This window comes from Postia placenta (assembly GCF_002117355.1).
Source record: "Postia placenta MAD-698-R-SB12 unplaced genomic scaffold POSPLAscaffold_2, whole genome shotgun sequence".
Lineage (NCBI taxonomy): Eukaryota > Fungi > Basidiomycota > Agaricomycetes > Polyporales > Adustoporiaceae > Rhodonia > Rhodonia placenta.
Genome location: NW_020169833.1, coordinates 1,364,073 through 1,379,637, shown reverse-complemented (window position 1 = coordinate 1,379,637; position 15,565 = coordinate 1,364,073). Strand labels below are relative to the sequence as shown.

At 52.5% G+C, this 15,565-nt stretch overlaps 4 protein-coding genes across 4 annotated transcripts; 2 read left to right on the top strand and 2 right to left on the bottom strand.

The window, feature by feature from the left end:
* Positions 1–1,013: 1,013 nt before the first annotated feature.
* On the top strand, positions 1,014–2,837 carry POSPLADRAFT_1043558 (hypothetical protein; the record flags this gene model as incomplete). Its single annotated transcript, XM_024478340.1, has 8 exons — positions 1,014–1,049; positions 1,274–1,297; positions 1,561–1,636; positions 1,814–2,034; positions 2,095–2,193; positions 2,347–2,460; positions 2,513–2,635; positions 2,742–2,837. 8 exons carry the CDS (start codon positions 1,014–1,016, stop codon positions 2,835–2,837), a joined length of 789 nt encoding a protein of 262 aa, XP_024342850.1.
* A 3,380-nt stretch (positions 2,838–6,217) lies between these two features.
* Positions 6,218–6,433, top strand: POSPLADRAFT_1052734 (hypothetical protein; the record flags this gene model as incomplete). Its single annotated transcript, XM_024480308.1, has 2 exons — positions 6,218–6,280; positions 6,347–6,433. The coding sequence occupies 2 exons, from the start codon at positions 6,218–6,220 to the stop codon at positions 6,431–6,433; spliced, it is 150 nt and encodes a 49-aa protein (XP_024342849.1).
* Positions 6,434–7,905: 1,472 nt separating this feature from the next.
* On the bottom strand, positions 7,906–10,632 carry POSPLADRAFT_1132607 (hypothetical protein; the record flags this gene model as incomplete). Its single annotated transcript, XM_024484231.1, has 7 exons — positions 7,906–8,307; positions 8,363–8,719; positions 8,770–9,297; positions 9,346–9,633; positions 9,688–9,876; positions 9,927–10,416; positions 10,478–10,632. 7 exons carry the CDS (start codon positions 10,630–10,632, stop codon positions 7,906–7,908), a joined length of 2,409 nt encoding a protein of 802 aa, XP_024342848.1.
* Positions 10,633–11,988: 1,356 nt separating this feature from the next.
* POSPLADRAFT_1132256 (hypothetical protein) lies at positions 11,989–15,397 on the bottom strand (the record flags this gene model as incomplete). Its single annotated transcript, XM_024484193.1, has 12 exons — positions 11,989–12,514; positions 12,653–13,026; positions 13,076–13,201; positions 13,267–13,445; positions 13,498–13,689; positions 13,746–13,966; positions 14,021–14,157; positions 14,210–14,291; positions 14,345–14,603; positions 14,656–14,822; positions 14,892–15,256; positions 15,317–15,397. The coding sequence occupies 12 exons, from the start codon at positions 15,395–15,397 to the stop codon at positions 11,989–11,991; spliced, it is 2,709 nt and encodes a 902-aa protein (XP_024342847.1).
* Positions 15,398–15,565: the final 168 nt, after the last annotated feature.

The following is a 15,565-nucleotide window of genomic DNA, read 5'->3' as shown; positions in this document are numbered from 1 at the left end:
AATATATATATATATATATATATATATATATGAATTTCGTTGAACAGTATACCCATCTCTAACGTGGTTAGTCGAACTCACGGATCCTTTGCTCGATGTGCGACACTGCAACGTGATTGAGGTACGTTGTTGCTATGAGCGTTTTCGAGTCGGATGCGAAGATATCTAGATGTGACACAGCATCATAAAGTAGATATATCCTGTTCGTAACTAGGCGTAACACGTACGTGAGTGCCTCCTTTGGGTGATGGTGTTGAAACACGCCGACCCGCGTGGTCAGGAACGAGCTCGAAAGCTCGGGCGCGCGAGTAGCCGGGGGCCGGAGGCCCCTATCGTAGTATATAACGATCCCGCGCGATGTACGTACCGCACGCGATTGTCCCTTGCGGGTATCGCTACGCCCGTGGACAAACGCGCTCCGCGCCGTTCGCACCGTTGTTCCAACAGATGGTTAGATGAAGTCCTCACCGAGGCATTGTGGGCGACACTCATCCTGCACATCCTCCATTAGCAGTAATTTCGGACCGATTACATCCACCGAAGCCCGCATTAAGACGAAATAGCGGATTACCACAGTTCTCAGTACTATGGTTTACCAGTGGATGGCCCCCCCTCTTGATGGCCAGGTAACACTTCGTCACATCAATGTGACGATGCCGATTCGGAGGTCCGCTCGGCTCACAGGGCCGGGGCCTGAACTTTTGCTCAGTGGCGTGTGGCTCAATGGTGATCGACAGGTTCATTTTGTAACTCCGCTCGCGTCCGTCGTGGCCATCGTGCTCTCGGGCGTGACATCGCCATCAAACCCTCGAAAGAAGGGACTCCTCGACAACTCATCCGTTCGCTCTGATTCTACTTGGAGGTGGAAGCAGGCATACAAAAACATAGGTGTCCATATAACTTCGAGGGCAGGGCAGTGCCCAGTGGTTGCACATCACAAACCTGGCCATCGAGAGGGGGGGGGGCCATCCACTGGTAAACCATAGTAGCTTGGCGAGCGACAGTCCACAAAGATGGTGGCGGCACTTTCCGCGAAGTTGACTTCATTGGTAAGCGGACTGCCAGCAATGCCTATCTCGCGGACCTTCCTCTTGGAAATCATTCACGTCGATACGTATACGCGGATGGAATTTATGCTGGAATGTGGCATTCATACTATTCAAGGCATGTGGCCAAATCTGGAAATAATATACATCGTTAACTCCTACATTTCCGAACTACTCATGTTACGCCCTGCACAAGAATATGCCATTGATTTTTGATCCATTACCAGGTTGTGGTGAAAATTATTGATAAAGTAAGTCCATCGGAAATGGGTTCTTACTCGTGAGCCTAGGCTTTACAAGACGGAGTATGTCCACCAGCGCATGGTCAGCAAAGTTGATGCTGTGGGAAGGCATATTAGCCAGATCGATTCAGGGATAGAGGTAAAAAGGTGGAATTGCTCAGCAGTAGACGTTGGCGACCGAACTCAGATAGTGATCACGGAAACTGTCTCCTGGGTGGGATAGAGCAGGGAACAATGCATAATCACCTGATAGACTGCCTGGGTGGGTATAGTTCTGTCCTCTGGGATTGGTGTCGTCGATTGAGCGGTCAGGTAGAAAGCGTGGTAATGTCGAGATGATCGGCACGGGTCATGGAATGGCCACAGATCCATAGGCGCCCATGTATTTAATCCACCCGCCCGCGCTTTGCCTTACCCAACCCTCGTTGTGCCCCAACCACATCATCGATCACTCACTGTCACCTGCGTAAAAGCACGTTAGGCCCTCTATCACATACATACTTGCCTCTACCTCGCCTGAGATAGATACAATGGTTCTCCGATGGACAAAGAGAGACTCCGCTGTGATCCGCAAGGCTGTGAAACACGAGTCAAATGTGAAGAATGAGGAATCACAGAACACAATACCCATCGCACAGCCAAGCCCTCGCATGTCGCGCACCAATTTTGCTACCATCCTCGACCACCAATGGTCCATTGATTTAGCCACTCAGACCATCACTGTCGCCACAGACGATGTACACATGGTCAGTTACGGTGGACGTCAACCATAGAATGCTTCCATTGCTGACCTTCACCATGTGTAGCACGACGATGACCGCGACTACATCGAGCTCGCAGCCGAGTTGTCAGCCGTCACTCTCGACGGTGCCACCATCACGCCACATTGTGACACACCCGATTCTGTGGGCCCACTCACCCCTGCTCCGTGGACTTCCCCATGAGGCGCGCAATGTGCCTCCCCGGAATCCAACAAACACTCTGTGACATACTCCGCAGAGGTGAGTCTTGTGGTGTGGCGCCAATGGTCAATTAATCTTACCGCCCATGTGCCACAGTCCAGTACGCCAGGGTCTGAGAGGCCTGACACTCCGATGGAGTGGACCACGCTATGGGACGCGTCTTGCGTCTCCCCGGAATTCGGCAAAGAGTCTGTGGCGCACATAGGATCGGTGAGTCTGGTGTAGTGGCTACGACGTTCGGCATGACTGACCATAACTATAGCCACACGACTTCTACGTTTCGGGACAACGACGGGAGCCCATGGGGTCTGGGAGTGACAGCGTAATCAAGGGACTTGCACGCACAGGGTGTCAGAGGCGCGCGATGATGAACACGACAACGACAGTCAGCATCGCGGTCCTGAACGGATCGTCAAGCCTCGACGCTGTGCATCGACACTAGCATTGTGAATGGACAATGCTACCTCCTAGTCACTATCATGTATATCCAGGCAGAGGCCACGCGGTCGCTTTTCTCCGCGATGAGGACATACGGAGACACAATTTACGCCCCGCTTCGACTCCGCCAGGCCAGAGCCTCGGAATGAGGCAAGTGCAGCAGAACAAAGACTTTGTTACGATGTCACGAGCCAAAACGCGACCACACATTGGAGCCAGACATAAACCACGCGAACGACCGTGCTGCAGCTTGCCGCTCAACTGTCATTTCTCAACATTCCATCTGCGGATGACTTCGCTCTTTCTACACCGTGTGGACGTACCTTCGTCCAAAACCTTCTGCGAAACGCCTCTATACCCAACGCCCAACCAAGTTGTCCAATGGTTCTCCTTCTCGACATCTCACCTGTCACCGCTACAACACAGACACAGAACAGACACAGACCAACGTCACTTCACACCAGGCCAGCGTTCCGCGAAGGAAGGACGAGGCCGGTTGCGCCATGCGTCACCCGGAATGGTGTACGAAATACGTTACTTGGGGAAATGTTAGTTACGCATATAGGAATCACAAAATATGGACAGCACTCACTGAGCACCGAAGATGAACAAGGACTGCACTCGCGATGCACCACGCTCGCTGATCAATCCATTGGACGCCCCCGACCCAGACAAACTTATACTTTGCCACCGCTACAAATTGAGGACGAGCTCCTGTTTCAACATTTGCTATCCTCCTATGACGTCAAATCGCTTTCAGGAGAATCATATGTGCGTTCAGCCCCTGTGTGATTGGCGTCATATGGATGCTCAGGATTCCCATAAATGCATATGACAACACAAAGTCACGCCCTCGACCTCTCATCCCGCTACGAACCGAAAGTAATGACCTTTGAAGACGTGACATTACGAAACTCGCCCGGAGTCTCTGTATGCGGAACCGCAGCGAGAGCAAGAGTGCAAGGTACAGTTCGTATAGGCCGCAGGAGGAACTCGCCTATATTGCCATTATTTGTATATTCCGGCAAAGAGCGACGGACGTCCTACAGCTGCGCCGCTCTCTGGCAGGAGCGCATACGCACTCGTGCGGTAATAAGATTAACTGCTCGAGAGAGCATGTGTCGGAGTCGATGACGGCACGGAAGGCCAGGCGCTTAGGCATTGGGTGAGCTGCACAGAGGGCGGTGCACGGAAGGTGATGAGTGGCAAGCAGAGCAGGCCTTGTATAGCAGCGCTTGGGCTGAACAATGCAAAGATTATCGATGGATTAAATGCTGTGCGCGAAGCAACTGCTATCGGAGATGACATGCCTGCACTGGCAGGCGACTTGGAATGGAAGACGTGTCGACCGCGTGATAGGGTCATGCAAAAAGGCTAGCAGGTCGGAGAAGGGTCTTGCAGTTGTCAATGAGAGCATGCTTACAGCATGGTAGAGCGTTTTGCGTGTATCTCGAGGATGACAGGACTACAGACCAGTCTTGACGTGTGTGACTACTCGGCGACTGCCTGCAGGTTCGTACAGCACGTTGTAGACTTGTATCAGACTCGACGCAATCCTCGTACCTTGCCGCGCCGATATCGCAGGCTAACGCTGTTTCTATCAGAGAGAAAGATTCAGGCACAGGGTGTTTCAACTTGTAAATGCATAAGGGCCATCTGGAGCTTACCCGATCGTCAAAAAACAGTCGTATTCTGAAGCCGTCGTACATCGGCGACCGTCGTCCGCGGCACTAGGCATCGCGTTCGGCATTCTTGGATTAGGTCGGATACCAGAGGGAAAAATATTCATGTGACCAGATGGGATTTCATGGCTATCATGAAGCTACTCGAGACGGTACCCTTCGATAGCGTCAATCCGCAGATTACAACAGCATAAGGTCTTGAACACCCTTGCGACTCCCGCACCCTCTTGTCCCGTAACAAGACTTTCACTAGCGTTGACACAGTAGCGATAGATGTGGCGCTCGCTTGCTTCAAGCAAATTCACATGTGACTGTGCAGCAAGTGAGAAAACATTATTCCCAGACTATAGTCCTACGCTCACCAAGTAGACAGGAAGAGTAGATTGTCCGACTCGATGCCTCGAAGCTCAGGCAAGATCAACGTGTACCCTTCAAGGCTACACTTTGCTCTGGTTTGAGCCGCGAGTCCTCAGGAGAGATTGAGGAGGGCATGAACGCACGACGCAAAGGAACGAACGCCGAGTGATAGGCGTCATGCCTTGAGTGATCGAGTATTCCGCAGTCGCATGTCAAATATCGAGTGAGAATGAAATCTCTTATGGTACTGAAGTATGAATCAGGTCCAGCATGAAGTCAAGGAAAACGATTGTGCTGCTTAAATATGACCCACTATGATGGCATACCGACTGGTCGCCGCGTTGCCAATTACCGCGACTCGGAACGTACTTTCATAGACATGTGTTCCGGGGGTAGGCTAGACATATATGCATGTTTCTGAAAGAGCCTTTAGGCATTATCCCGAGCGCATCTGGAACGTGAGTACTCACTAGAGATCCAGGCTCGCCGACACGGCAATCTACGCAGATCAAGTACGATCTGGGAAACACCACAACTAGCAGGTCTGCGGAAAACATATCCCACTATCGTCTGAATGTGGTCCCGAAGCATGTAAGCTTCAGTCATTACAGATAAAAATCGCTGCGAAATGACTGCTTCCAGTCATTTGCTAAGTATCAAGTGCGCTTGACCTCAAGCGGTATCAAACTGGGTACAGAAAAACAAGGTGCGCTAGACTCAATCTCTCGGCGGAGATCGGAGGCGAAGTATGCCATCGCGAAGTGTACGGCCTTCATCGCGAGCGCGACGTTAGGCCCGGGCCGGCAAGCAATTAAGGCTATACGAGGGAGGTGCACAGCAAAACCTACATCTCACTGGCCTAAATCTGATCCTGCGTGCAAGCTCTCCATTGCTTTAACGCACGGACGACACGTTGTAGATATTTGCTAGATAAGGCGGCTTGCGAAGATCAAATACGCCCCTGCTTGCTCTCCGCTCACTCGGAGCCTCGGTCAGAACTCAAAGACCGACGTAAGACAAAGAGAATGCACAGTGCTCAGCAGACCCTAGGCTTCGCACTCAGACGCCCCGCTTCAAACCGTCCTTTGCGCGATGGTGAAGAGCTGTAACAAAAACATCTGTACATAATCAGACGTTTAACACTTGACTCACCTTGGCCCGGTATGCGCTGATTCCTGAGTAAGTCAAAGTCGACTTTCAGAAGGTGCGAATCGTTACAAAACCTACCCTCTAGGCAGATGGCGCCAGACCGATCGGATCTCCGTACCAGATTAGCTTTGTGGCCGGAAAAAAGGCACAAGCACAGACATTTCCGCTGTCCACTCCTTTCATATTGGGCACGCGAGCAACCCTTCAGCGACTTGATATCCACTTTTCACCTCTGAACATCCCCCTGTCAGTCCATTCCGCCTCTCCACCGTCACAGAACACTTACCTTTGCGCCGCACCTCGTCATCCCACAGTCAGCGCCGACCGCGTCTGCAATCAATATGAATGACACACTGAAGGACGAAGTGCCCATCGACTATATTGAGCTGCTGGACGTACGAAAGGTCAGCTACAACTAACAATTATCAGTCGAGTGGCACTTACTCACTAGACACTATAATCCTGAGCAGATAAAATCATGGACCAAGGAGCTGCCCCCTCTCGATGAGAACGAGGCCGCCATGCCCTCTCTAGATGTTTGTCAACTCTCCCTTTGAAGACGCGTTACACAAGGGCTCATGGCATGTATGCGCGAAGCCACGAGTCGAGGATCAACCCCTCCTTGATCAGCTTTGGCCAGAAAATTCTGAGCCAAACGCGCTGGGACTCTCAGGTCTCGATTCATGCGAGACCTGAAGGGAAGGACTTGACCGAGGACACTGAAGGAGAAGGGAGCGGATGCACAGAGTTTATACCCCACAGTATTTCATTCCCCTATTCTGTAACTTGATGTATGCGAGCTGCGAGCGACAATCGTCGTCCAGCCGCACGTCCCTCTGGCAGGGCACACATATCCACTCGCGTAGCCGTGGGAACTAGCCACTCGGGAGACTGTGTGCCGACGGAGGATCAAGCAGATGATCGAGCCGCTAGGTAAGCTCATGGATGCAGGCGGAACGACGGGAAGACAGGGCGATGCGCGGGAGGACGAACGAGTGGCTCTCCAGGGGGGGAGCCGCAGTCTTGTATAGCAGCACGTATCAGATGAGAATGCAAGGGCGATCGATACTGTCATGCTGTGCGCGAAGATAACACGTAAAGAGCCTGTAGGAATCTTCCAGGCAGCTCAGGAGCGGCATGGTCAGATAAAGCATGCCCAAAGCGTGGTGCACACTTGCCGAGGACAATGGAGTGCACTATCTCTGCCGCTTCGTGGCCAGTGCTTGTTGTCTGCTTGGTCCACTAGAGACCTCCGAGGACCGGCTGCAGGAGCATCAATGCGAGAGTCCATTCTCCTTGAGCAGCGCATTTTCGTTGGCGTATACCCAACTGGCAAATTCAAGGCAGGTAGTACGAGTGAATGTAAGAGGAAAAGACGAACCAGCTGGGGCGATCGGCTGAGCAACTATCGATCGAGATCGAGATCGGCAAGACGCGCAGTTCAGAATTACCTCCGCGGCGGAGGCATTCTGAGCGAGCACCCCGCCTTGTGTCTTTCGTTCCATTGTCACCTGGTGGAGCACTCGATTCATCATCATCCTACGCTAGGCCATGTAAGACGAAGAGGATTTGCCACAAATAGAGTCGTAGCAATCAATACAGGGCAGTGTGGCGCACGGATGAGCATCACATATTCAGACAGGATATACTAGAATAATCAAGTTACCCGTCGCATTTATATAAGTCATAAATCAAAAATGAGCATATACTGTCGGGCAGATAATCTGCGGTATCTATTGTGGTATGATTTGTGTAATATAGGCTGTGGACACAACGCATAGATTGTACGGTCTACACTCTGTCGGATGAACGACGCAGATTGAAAGAATGGAAAATAAAATGCGCTACAAGAAAATAGAATAGGATAAAGAATGATCGCATGCTTGAGGATCGTCAGGACTGTCAATGCGAATCGATGCGTAGGGCACACCGTCTGAGGAAGATGGATCCGTGTTCGTCGGAATTTGCTATGGGTATAAGATAAATGGCATCTGTCGGATTGGGAGGCGGTTCTTCTGAGAAAACGAAATCATGAAAGAGGCGGAGATGGGGGCAGAGGGATTAGCGCCGCAACAAGGAAGGGCGTAGAGGTAGCAGGAGGTACGGCACACGCAGTGACTAGGCTAGGGAATAGGTCTTGTCCAGTTTCCATCGCGTTCAGTGCATCGTCAAAACAGAAGGAAGCTGAGACGAGGCGTTTCTTGCCCCGCTTGCCAGACACGATGCGGACGGGAATGTTGCCAAGCGAATGATCTACAGACATTGCGACTTGACGTGGACGTCGAGGTGAGAGGGTAATAGGCAGGGACGAGGATGTAGAGGGGATAAGCGGTAGGTCGCCGATGTTAGGGCTTGCGTTGTGGACAATGATGTTCGTGATGCCGGTCGGACGAGGAGGGGGAGGAGGAGTAGGTGTGCACATAGAGGGGCTCTGAGGACAAGAGCAATCAGTAGACGTTCATCGAAACACATAGGATATGACCTACCTTGTTCTTCACTTGTCCTGGCCTGGGGCGGACCGCGGGATTGAGAATGTCACGAATGGCAGAGAAAACTCGAAGAGCGATCACAGGTCGCCGTCTTGAGGTCGAAGGAGATGAGGAAGAGGCAGAGGCAGAGGAAGGGAGCGGAGAAGATGTTTGAGATGGTTCTTGATGGCTGGTGAGAGCATTGGGAGGGCGAGAGGTGATCTCGTCGTCGAATTGCACCGACACTGCTCCAGGCAGGTCCGCGTCATCCACCGAACCGTGTCGACGGCGACGGCGACGAAGTCTCCTCGGTTCATATTGATGTTCATCGTTCGCAGGTGGTTCTTCTGGGTGTTGATCGTTGGGAGGTGGTTCCTATGGAGGGTTATGAGTACTCGGCCATTCTCCATACGGAGTTTACTCACTGCTATCCGACGCGCTGTTCCATGGCCAATCGTCTCGAAGAGACTATCCCGTGCAGCTTCTCTCGAGACGACGTCGTCGTCGTTCGCGTGCGGGAACATCACAGAGCCATCTGGCCAGCGAGCATGGTCTGGAATGAATCCGGCGTACAGCTGGCCATCTACAAAGAAGAGCATGAACTGCGTCCCGTCAGTGCTGTGCTCCAAGTGCGGTGCGGAGCCGTGAGTAGCGAGAAGACACAAGCGCATGAGTTGCATTCGAGCGAGCAAGAAGCACAGCGCGAACCAGGCGAGCTGCCTCGCTGCATCCTCGGGTGTGGGCAGGACCACCAGATTGTCGACGTTGGCTGATGCACCAACACCAGAGATGACAGGCGTGGAGATCATCGGAGAGGCAGGCACCTCATCTGCGTGGGCGGAGGCTCCAACGTCCGAACTGGTGATGGCGGGCGGGGCAGATGGAAGTGTCTCGAGGGTGTGCGCGGGAGGGAGCCAGAGTCGCAGACCCTTATCGCCCCATATGTTACCGTGCTATAAAGAATCAGACACTAGATATGACACGATAGCAGGCACACGTACTGTCATGACCAAGGATGTGTCCAGTGTCTCGAGCTTGGCCTCGTCGTTGGGCTCCGTCTCGGGCGAGCGTACGACTGAAGCGAGAGGAGCATCGAGCACCACTATGGTTGGTACTGGTGCAGACGATCCGGCGAGGAAAGGCGATGGCAATGTCGCGATGAAGGTACTGATCATCGTTGACACTGCCTCGCCTTGATCAATTGGTGGGTATGTCGTGTCCGTCTTCGGTGAGACCGACAGGCACTGACGGGATGAGGGTCGCAGACCCTCTCCACACGCATCAGCGCGCTGTGAAGCAGCCTCAGCATACAGCATCTGCAGACAGAACAATGGCAGGCTTACATCTGTGACCGACGCAATATGTGACACCTCGGCCACGATCTCTTCGAAGGTGACAGAACATCCCACTTGATCGTCGTCATATGAGACTGGAACGGGCGAGAGGACGTGATCGAGTGTATGGCGAATATTGTCGTGTACATAGGACAGGAAATCCAATGGCTGCAGGCTTGTCGAATACGGTGGTGATGCCTGACACCGTTCGTCAACGTGCTGGTCTACACAGAGGTCTACAAGATTACCTCGGGTGAGCCAGGACTAGCAGGCTTGAATGGAGGGGCACTAGGCCCTGCTTCGACATTCAAGCGCGTCCGGTGCATTGATGTAACCCGATGCTTCACGAGAAGAGTAACCGCAACGACATAGACAGTGACCAGGGCTGTGAACCATGCAAGATTGGTGATGTACATGGACTCCCTGTAGGCATGCGTCACGGGGGCATCCATCGGAGAGCACGTCAACGCGGAGATGGATGTCGGCCCACGGACTGACAGTGCCTTGACCTCAACCACAGCGCCCGACGACACCGAGGCGGCAGGGACGACAATGTCGAAGGTGACGACGGTGTTCCACACGGCAGGGCAGACTCCGTGGTCGACGATGATCGACATGTTGGTGGAGACGACGTCATCCTCAACAACCAAGGGCCTGGCGCACTCTGCCAGAGATGTCTGGGGAGCGGCGTCGAGCAGCTGAAAGCGGCGCGGCGCGGTGGTGCCGACCATCCTTCGGCTGTAGCACGGCCCGGGTGAGGGACGGAGGAAGGAGTATGAAGAGCGGAGGGTCGACTTACACAAAATGGTCGGCGTGTTCGTGAATATCAACGAGGCTGGTGACAACCCCGTCAATGAGCGCGACGACTCCTGGTCCGTCGAGAGGGCTGGGAGCTTTGAGGGTCGCGACGAGGGCCAGGAGCGCGGTGAAGATGAGCTGGATCGGGAGATGCATTCTGATGCGAGGAGGGGCGATGTACGTTCGAGTGAAGGAGGGGAATGTTGAACTTGCTGTCTCTTATAATACCACGACACGCTTATGTGAGCGACGTCGATCGCGTCCTCGCCATGTTCGACTTTGTGTCAAACCTCTCGATCTCTTGCCATTTTGAGACGAACACAACCTACGACGACGTCGCTTTCTGCAGGCAAGCGGCTCTGGAAACGCCGAGACAGTACTGCTCATGGTTACAATAGTTGGGTAGACGATGGATGGGCGTACCTCGTTAATCTCCGAAGGTAATCATGAATAGCCAGGCTATGTACCACAGCGTACTATTGTTGCGTCTTGAATGTATTCCCACAGCCAATAGTCGGTCGTTCCAGGAAGCATCAATAGTCCGGTGCATCTAGGGCGAGGGATCGTCATCGTCCATCTATATAGGATTTGACTATAATAGATTCTGGATTTATCGAGACACCGTTTGAACGATCTATGTTTGCCAGGACAAAATGATGCGATCAAGGCAGCTTTCACGACTGCGCATCAAATATCAGTAATCAGCGGAAACTTGTGGTGGCATTTACCTGTGGATATGCATAAATCACAGACGCGGCCCAGTTCAATGGAGCGTTGGAAGATTGTTCTCACATCGAGCCGCTTCAGTCCGAGCTGCGGAACCAAAAACAGCGGTCTGGTTGCGAAAACAATTTAATACAATTTATTGACGAGGAGCAATATCAACCAGAACACGGCATTACTGACTTTGTGAGTGATATCAGTAGATAGTACCTTAAGAAGTACAAGAAGCAGAAAAGGCGCACAACATACACGTTAGAAGTCGTCCGCAGCACCAATGCCAGACGACCTCTTTCTGCCACGACGAGTCCCGCCTCTACTTCCGCCTGAACTCGCACGGCGCGTTCCGCGTCCCCTTTTGCCGCCTCTGGCAGCTGTCAGTGCACTTTTACCGTTGTTCCCAGGGCATGCTGTGTAGACAAGTCAGTAACATCTCACAGCATGTGAAGCATGCCCTTACCATTGGCATAGTGTCCTTCTTGATTGCACTTATAACATGCAATCCTACTTGTGTCGCTGGATTGCGTCCTGCGAACAATACCGTCGTTAGGACAAACTAGGACATTGTCAGTATGATTATCTCGTAAACATGCCAGTACAAACAGACCATTGCTAAAGTGCCCTTCCTCCCCACACTTGAAGCATGCTCGATCAGATGATGCAGCGCCTTTCGTTCGCTTAGTAGGTGCCCCGTCATTCGGACAAGCTGTTGTTTTCTACGTTAGGATTCAGATTCGCCTTTGGGGTGATTGACCGACCGCTGGCCCAATGGCCTTCCTGCCCACACTATAGTTATGTGAGTTTTGTGTCGAAAAATCCAATTTTGAATCTCACTTTGAAACATTCGCCTGAATGATTATCGCCACCGCTTCCTGTACTGTGTGACCACCCTTGGTTCTGATCCACAGGAGTTGCATCGTCGTCTGCCCACTCAAAGAACTTGCACCGCGCGCGGGCGGATTCGTTCGGGCAACACCAAAATTTTCGTCCCTTGTTGGCGCCGTTTTGCGTGTCCCTAAGCTTCGCTGTCAGGTCGCACTCACACATCTTCCGAGGTGCATTGCGTTCGCTGAGCATGCGCTTTGCAGGGATGACCTTGGAAGATGAAGCCGCCCCATGTGAGCCAGAGCGCGATGGGCCGACGCCCGAGCTTGACGAGGGCCCATCGACCCACTCGAAGAAGTCGCAGGTCTTGTCGTTGCCGCAAGCCCAGAACTGGCGCCCTTTGTTCACCGTCTCTTTCACCACCGTCCGCTGGACGGCTGGGACGCCGCAGGCGCAGGATGGTTCCGCCGCCATCGACGATGAGGGTTTCTTGCTTGTAGTACTCTTGGGCATTGCTGACGGAGGTTTTGGGACCGGTGCTGGAGGGGGAATAGGCTCGTCTACCGCGTTCCAGTCTGTGTCCAATATTCAGCATTGACTTGAAAGGCAGTCCTGACATCAGGCAAGCCACTCACACTCCTCATCGGAACCACCATCAGCGGGAGAGTTGTGTGCAGGAGGAGCTGCTCCTCTTCCTCGTCTGGAATTCGGGCCTCTCGCAGCTCGCCCTCCACCTCGCGCGCCTCTTCCTCGTCGCGCGCCCCTGCCAGCGCCCATATCGTCACTGTCATCGTTGCTGCTGTCATTATCGGGGCGGGTGCCGCCTGCACCACCTCGGCCCCCACGTCTACCACGTCCGCCTCTTGCACCGCCTGCACCTCGCCCTCCTCCGCGTCCACCCGCCGCGCCGCCATCGCCGCCGCCATCACCACCACCACCACCACCGATATCGTCGTCGTCGATTTCATCTATGCGACCGTTGCCTTGCAGACGCTGGCCTACACACTGGGACAGTCTGAGTGCCAGTACATAGGCTGAATACGATTCCGCTTACGTTGACAAGCCTTTCAAATTCCTGCTTGGTTCGCATGTATATCTCCTTGTACTGCTCGACGCTCTCAGTAAGCATGTCTGCTTTGGTCCTTGTCCCTTCGCAGATCTCGACCATCCGTCGTTCGGTCTGACGCAATACAAATACCTTCGCATGAGAGAACAGGTGACACAGCAGATGTAATGATTACATACCTCACGTCGAAGCTGCGGCCTGCTCAGACTACGCTCGAACCCCATGGCGTCATATCCTTCCACAAGCCCGATGCCCAAGGTGGATGGGACGAGATACTTCGTCGATCCCTGCATCCGCTCAATGACATAATTACGATCGATGATCGTTTGAATATGTTGCGCGATGGTGGCATCCGTACCTATCAGGAAGTTTCAGCTGAGCTAACCTTTCAATGAACAGACAGAACTAACCAATGCCATTCTTGTCCATCATGCTCACCAAGTCCGATTCGGTAAGTAATGTGGGCCTGGTGGTCTGGCCTTCTCTTAGCTCGCATACCGTGGGAACGAACTGTTCGCCTTGCGTGAAATGAGGCAGCTCTTTGTTCGACCACTTATCGTAAGGAAAGACCTCCAGGTAATTGCGCTCGCGGACAGTCAGACCTGGGCCCACAATATGTCAGGGGGTACGCTTGTTACAAGCCCAGAGCAATACTGACCGGTTGCGTAGAACTCTTCGCCCCCATACTCGACATCAACTGTTGTTTGCCAACCGAGAGCATCCTTGGAGCAGCACGCCAGGAAACGTCGGGTAATATACTCATATACCCTCTTCTCATCCCCCGCAAGGTTCCCAGCATAGGCTGTAGGGTGAATCGGTGGATGTGCCTTATCATCTTTCTGTCCCTGCCTTGGCAGATCAAAACCCCCGTTTTGTAACCTGTGCACCACATGAGCTGCCGTAGGTAATATGTTGTTGGACATGCGAGCCTACATATGTGCGAAAGGACCCCACGCTGGGTCAACTGTTTGCTTCTGAAGTAGCGTCATAAAGTCGAACTGAGGATCAAAGCGATCTGTTTCTGTACGAGGGTAGGACAGGAACCCTTGCTGGTATAAATGTTCTGCGATCTGAATAGACTATCAAGAACAATAAAATCAGGAAAGTGAGGCATAGACTCACATCGAGGATCTTTTTAGGCGATATTCTAAGCAGTCGTGAACCTACCTTCTGCAAATCCACGGTTGTCAATGGGTAAGGCTTCCTACAGACGTTTCATGAGTCACAGTCTTGACATTCGACTTCTTGACGATGTACCATTTCTTAGTGTCCTTGCTCGTAACTTTCACAATTCGAGCCCTTGGCACGGCCAGCACGCTCTCATATAGCACCATAGCGAAGTGCAAGTCGAACAAGTGACCTCTGCGCCATGTGAAGATTGTTTCATCTTCATCCCTGTCCGTACTCGAGGGTCGAGACAAAGACAAGTAGATGTACCAAAATGTTTCAGGTACGAAGGATTTGACTTGATTGTACCGTGACACAACGAACCCAAGCGTGGGGAATTGACATGGACCTAAGTAGTACTCGTTTGTATCAGGTACTCGAGCAGGAGTCAAGATGCGTACCATATGAAATGACATCTTTGAGAACCTCAAAACGTTGCTGCAAATTGAGCGTCTGCAGTCGTGTGAAGGCGGAACCGATTCTGAGATCGAGCAAGATGCGTGCCTCAACGGCGTTAGCTTGCGCCGTGTCCAATTGTACAGGATGCTGTGCGGCATTGTGTATTTGTCTGTATATGCGCTACCACAGTCAGTCTTGGAGGACGACCAGGGGCATGAAACTGTGGCAAATAACGCACTGTGGGATGATGGCGCTGAAACGAGCTCGCCTTATAGATATATTCCGATGTGCCTCTGTACAGATTCCTGCAATCTCAGCGCCGATATTCTCCCCTTCTCGATCACAGTCCGTCCATATCATCAATGTTTGGGCGCGCTTGGCTTCGTTCCTGAGGTTTTGGGCGATTGCTATGGCTTCCTTCTTCACTGAGGCTTTGATTGGTGCGTCAAAAAGAGCAAATGGATCACAAGATGTCCATTTTGAGTACATGTAGTGGAATTCATGGTCCATTACGTGTCCGGTTACAGCAGTGACCGTAAAGAGCGAGTTGGTATGGGGGTAATTGAAATCATAATTCTTGATATATTTGCATCCTGTTTGTCTCTAAGTCAAGTCAGTATTATAGGCGAGTATAGGCCAGTATGCACAGACACACGCACGCACCGTAGTAAATTGCCCTCCAGATAGTATCTGCGTTATGTTTTTGGCCACGGAGGGCTTCTCGGCGACACAAAGGACTCGCATATACAAGTTCGGACAGCAGCTATGAGAGCTTGTGTTTTGATTTGATTGAGTCAGACATACAATAGCAGCAGGTAGCAAGCAAGAGCACCAAGCTCTACTAATTGGACAGAAGGGGTCAAGACGCGCCCGGCGTGGACGCGGTCGACGCGTCTGATCGCGCTTCCACGT